The sequence below is a fragment of the Chelmon rostratus genome, chromosome 18 (assembly GCF_017976325.1).
Source record: "Chelmon rostratus isolate fCheRos1 chromosome 18, fCheRos1.pri, whole genome shotgun sequence".
In the NCBI taxonomy this organism is placed as follows: domain Eukaryota; kingdom Metazoa; phylum Chordata; class Actinopteri; order Chaetodontiformes; family Chaetodontidae; genus Chelmon; species Chelmon rostratus.
Window position 1 is genome coordinate 6,145,121 of NC_055675.1, and position 4,959 is coordinate 6,150,079.

Here is a 4,959-nt window from a genome sequence, read left to right on the forward strand (position 1 = left end):
AAAAGCCCTGCAATCAAACTCTCGCTTAAGTAAAGGCACAGGCACAAGACCACACTGAGCACAAACACATAAAAAGACCCCCATTTATCTACCAGAAACGCATTAAAATAAATATCAGAGGAGACTCACCATCAGCAAACACTCAGTATTAAAGGATCTGGATTAAAAGTAATATTTGATTTTGCACAGAGGAATGATAATAATAATAGGCACAGATTGGGGCCCCTGTGCCTGTGCTGAGTAGTGACAGTGAGCCAACATGCACACAACCTGAAACCAAAGCAGCAGATCTGAATGCAGTCATCATGAGTTTTATTATTTACACCTGTGCTTTTCCTACTGTGGCATGTCAACATGCATTGTGTGAAAAGGGCCTCTATTCCAAACCTGTAGGTTCTGTGAATTTCTACTCAGTGTGATAAGATAAGCGGATTTTAAAAAGTCTTCTGCAAGAACATTATATACTAACATTTACAAAAAATACAATGTCAATTATTAAATAGGGGGAAAAATCAAAAACGCCATAATAGAAGAATTGATGTAGAAGGACTTATATATAACAATGTCATTAACCAAAAAATCATTAAAAGTAGCAATTTGTAGCAATATAGTTTCTATTTATATTCTACGACTTTTTTCTTTTATTGAAATGTAGCAACAAATATTCAGTTATTGCTCAGTATTAACATAAGGACATAAGGTGCCTTATTGTGTGCACAACCATCTTTTTAACTTATAATAATCAATCAATAAATAAATACTCCAATTTTAAAAAGATTTTAAAAAACAGGAATACCATGAAGGCTCACCAAATAATTCTTCATAGTACAGTAAAGTACGTAAACTACGCGCTTTTTATCTTTCCACATTATGACTTGTAGAAATGATTAGCCTGCAACATTAAGCTAGTATCAAAACTGGGAGACACTAGAATGAAAAACAGTTTTAAGTATGTGAAATGCACTCGTTAAAATAACAGCCTGAGGATTAAAATAAAACGCAAGGAGTATTTATTACGTTCAAGTGCAGCTTCAGTCCCTCTGCGCGCTGATGGAGGAATCTCCATGGACGTTACGCACGCTGAGGACGTACGGCACTTCCGGGTCCGGCCGCGCGGAGGACAGCCGTGGAGGTGGGCGCAGCATCATCCAGAGATACAAAGAAGACGGCGACAATGGCCGATATATCGCTGTACCTCACGAACGTTAACGTGTCGATAGGACAGACCATGGACGTGGAGCAGGTCGGTAAACCGCTTCCTCCTCTGTTATCGCCACATTTTGTCGTTGGCGTTTTGTTTACTGAATGAGGCGAATGGTGTCGCCCACCGCCTGCAGCTTGTTGCCATTTGTCAGCTGTGTCATGTCGGTGTGGCTGCTCCTGATTATTATGTGGTGGTTTCACGACTAGAACCACATCAGAAAATAGAGATATTTTTATCCCACATTCAGGCTGCACTGACTAACCGCCCCCCTTGTTAAATAGCCCCCACAATAACACACACTGTGTTCATGTGTGCTTGTGATGTCCCCCCAGACCCAGAGCACTAACCCGGGCAAAGACTTTGAGAGCGTGGAGCTGGGGGAGCTGGACAAGAGGGGGGAGCAGCAGAGGGAGAAGGCGCCCCGCAGGATCATCCACTTCTCCAGCGGGGAGACCATGGAGGAGTACAGCACCGACGAAGAGGAGGGGGAGGACAGGGAGGCGGAGAGGAAAGACCTGCTGGCCTCCCCGGTCGATGCGGTGAGGGTGAGGAAGGGATGGGGAATTCGTCCGCACGGGGGTACAAGGAGCCAGATGGGGGGGGGGGGGGGGGGGGGGGGGTGATGGAGGAAAAAGGAATTTGTGTTTTCTGTAAATTATTGAAATAGTGAACAACAGGAAGCGTACATGATCTCCTTTTCTAGTCTGAACATGGCCTCCTGGCTGTACGTTTGTGTGTTGCAGTCCAAGCTGACCTGGGGTCCGTTCTTCTGGTTTCACATGTGGAGAGCTGCCACATCCACCATCTCAGGTTTGTCCATTAAAGGCGAGATTAAACCCTTTTAGATCACGTCCCCCTTATTTAACAGCGCATGCCGTACAAAGAAACACAAAACATACATTTCTGTTTATTCTCATATTAAAATCCTCTGACGTGTCGTGACATCCACCCATCAGTCAGTCTTCAGCTTTTAGTGGCAGTAGATTCATTGTGCCTGCCATGATTATTATATCAAACATTTCTTACACAGCTGCTGTTTGTGTCCACACGGGTTTTACAACAGGCCGTCTAACAAGCAGAGAGCTTGTAGTTTAACACACCAACAGTCTGATGAATGGTGATTGAATACGATGCTAAGACAGTCGGTTGTAGAGAAACGCAGCAGCTCTGTACAAAGTTGGCGAACGACTTTATCTTTGCTGGGAATTTTACTGTGTAGAACCCAAAGTACTTCCACACTCTGCCTCCCAGAGCGTCATGATTATCCGACCAGCATGGCCGTGCTCAAAAATGTCCTCAGTTTGCTGATAGATCAGCGTGCTGCATATCAAACTCTGCTGGACCACAAACTACATCAAACAGTTTCACATGAAGCACTCAGCTCATGGTCCTGAGGATGCTGCATTGGCTTGACTTGTTCTTCACTGAGCCATGACACAGGTTATCCAGGATCAGCACCGTGAGGCTCGGGGAAGCCAGTAGCTGACAAAAAGGCGGGCTACGTTGAACTTGCTTTGTGGCACAGGTCCCTACTTAGGTTAAAATCAATGCCAAAACTGAGATTCATTTAGAAATTGTCACTTGACATATTTTTTCATCAGTGTTGTTAAATTATTCATTATGCTCCTGATGCTGTAGACCCGTCTATATTTTGGAAAACTCTCTCTAAATTTAGATGAGATCTGAATAATTGATAGTGCTGACATTAAACCCAGACGTTTGTGAGGTTAGCAGAGGATTGGAACAAGGATATATAATGTCTTTAAAAAGATTAGGCGGTACTTTGTTTTTATTCTAATGTGAAATATTGCTTAACTCATAATGGAACGTGGACTTGTCGTCAGTGATCAGTCCAAACAGGGGGCTGCATCATCAGTAGAGGATATTATATTTTGTAATCTGCAGCTTGAGTTGCTGTTTTTTCTTTTCCAGCCTGTGACTACCTTGGGGAGAGGATGGCCTCCCTCTTTGGGATAACATCAGCCAAATATCAGTACGCAATTGACGAATACTACAGGATGAAGAAAGAGGTATGTTGCGCCGAGGTACTGCAGTTTTGAAAGCGCGTTGTTGTCATTTTGTTTTTTCGGCATGCCGGCTGATGTAATCCTTTGTGGTGTCTGCGTGTCAGAGGGAGGAAGAGAAAGAGGAAACCCGGCTGTCGGAAGAAGCGGAGCGATCCTTCGAGCAGCTACAGTCTCGGGAAGATGAAGACGAAGCGATCGCCATGACGGGCCAGCCGGAGGTGGCCGCCGCTCACCCCGACGCGACCTATCAGGTCGAGAACGAAAATCAGGCACCTCCGAGCACCATCGTAGTCCCTGCGATCGTCACGGCAACCTAACCATCCGTAGAAATGGACGTTTGTGCTTCGATGTCTGTATGTTCGTTAGAGAAGGAACACTGTCTTGTTTCACCGAGTACCGTTTGGTTTGTGTACGACACAGCTTTGATGGGCAGTGCTGCTGTATTGTGGTTGTTTGGCAAGGACGGCGGTGGTGCAACGACTCCTCTGACTACTAAGTGTCTCTTTACAACTGTGTCGCAACTGACAAGGTAACTGCTGGATAATGGAGCAGCATGTTTGGATGTGATGTATTATGAAAACACACAACATGAGCCAGAAACTGCCAATTTATCCTCTAATGCATGGTTTAGTTGACATTGTTAGCTCACTAGCATTACATTATGCAGCAGCTATCGTCAGTTGCTGCAGCAGCCCCCGAATTTGAACGTTTGCTGTGGAGCGAAGGTTAAATGTTGCTCCCCTGTGCCTCTGACGGACCGGACACTGTGCCTAAATCACCAACACAGCCAAGTCAGTGGCAGATCTGGACGAAGCACGTGTTTGAAAAGCGATTTAAAGAGTTTGAAGATGTAACATGGCGTTTGAATCTGACGCATGCACAGCAGCTGTTTCGTCCAGATCTGCTCGAACTGGTGCTTTCTCGGTACACCTGGCTGCACCAAAGAGTTGGCCATTTTCACACTCCCCCCACCTGTTTATTTGCGCTCTGAGTTTTTGTATTAATGCTTATTAAGCTGGCACTGCACTCATTGTCTGCGTGGAAGCACTGAGCAGTTTAAGCCTTGGTTATCAAGTCATCTGTGACCCATTAGACTGGCATTTTGTGAAAAAACCATGAAAACGGGTTGAGGTGTTCTATGTTGCTCTGATTATCTGCCTTATCTACTATGGACTTAAGCGTAGTAGATGTGGCGTGTATGCCTTTGATAATGGCAGGGAGCATTTTTACACTACGTCTCTGTAAAGACTTGCAAACTTACATTTTTAACTGTTTTTAGTACAATTTTTGATATTTATGTATTTATTTTACTGAACTGACGAAGCTCTTAATTTAAGCTTTTTTTCTATTGTTTAGCAACACTGTAATGAACTGTTAATAAAATCATACTTATTGCCTGACTTTTAGACTGGTCTGCCTTGTTGTCTAATTTCATTGACATTTCAAAATAGTCGTGAACAGGTCGAACAGCTCCAAATGGAAAATCTTTCTTGTTTTCCTAAGTCAATGTTGGCAGTCGTGCTGTTTTTTCTGCTCGTTGACAGACTCACGGTGCTGCAGTGTGAGTGATGTGAGGGTTTGTCTTTGTCACCGGCAACAAAGAGCCTTGTGTCGCACTGTACGCAGACTGCTCTGAGGTCAGAGACCTCGTCCACCCGCCGCACAATGTGTCCATTCTCAGGTCAGAGAGGGTTTCTGTGGTCCAGAACGACCTCCACCGCAGTCGCA

General features: G+C 44.5%; 1 protein-coding gene across 2 annotated transcripts; it reads left to right on the plus strand.

Moving 5' to 3' along the window:
- The first annotated feature begins 1,116 nt into the window (after window positions 1-1,116).
- zgc:153383 (uncharacterized protein LOC751751 homolog) lies at window positions 1,117-4,587 on the plus strand. Of its 2 annotated transcripts, none has more exons than XM_041958965.1 (5): window positions 1,117-1,243; window positions 1,537-1,749; window positions 1,948-2,014; window positions 3,137-3,234; window positions 3,336-4,587. In XM_041958965.1, the coding sequence occupies exons 1-5, from the start codon at window positions 1,175-1,177 to the stop codon at window positions 3,546-3,548; spliced, it is 660 nt and encodes a 219-aa protein (XP_041814899.1). In that variant the 5' UTR covers window positions 1,117-1,174; the 3' UTR covers window positions 3,549-4,587. The 2 variants fall into 2 exon arrangements, with proteins under 2 accessions (XP_041814899.1, XP_041814900.1); XM_041958966.1 differs by having other exon boundaries at window positions 1,537-1,743.
- Window positions 4,588-4,959: the final 372 nt, after the last annotated feature.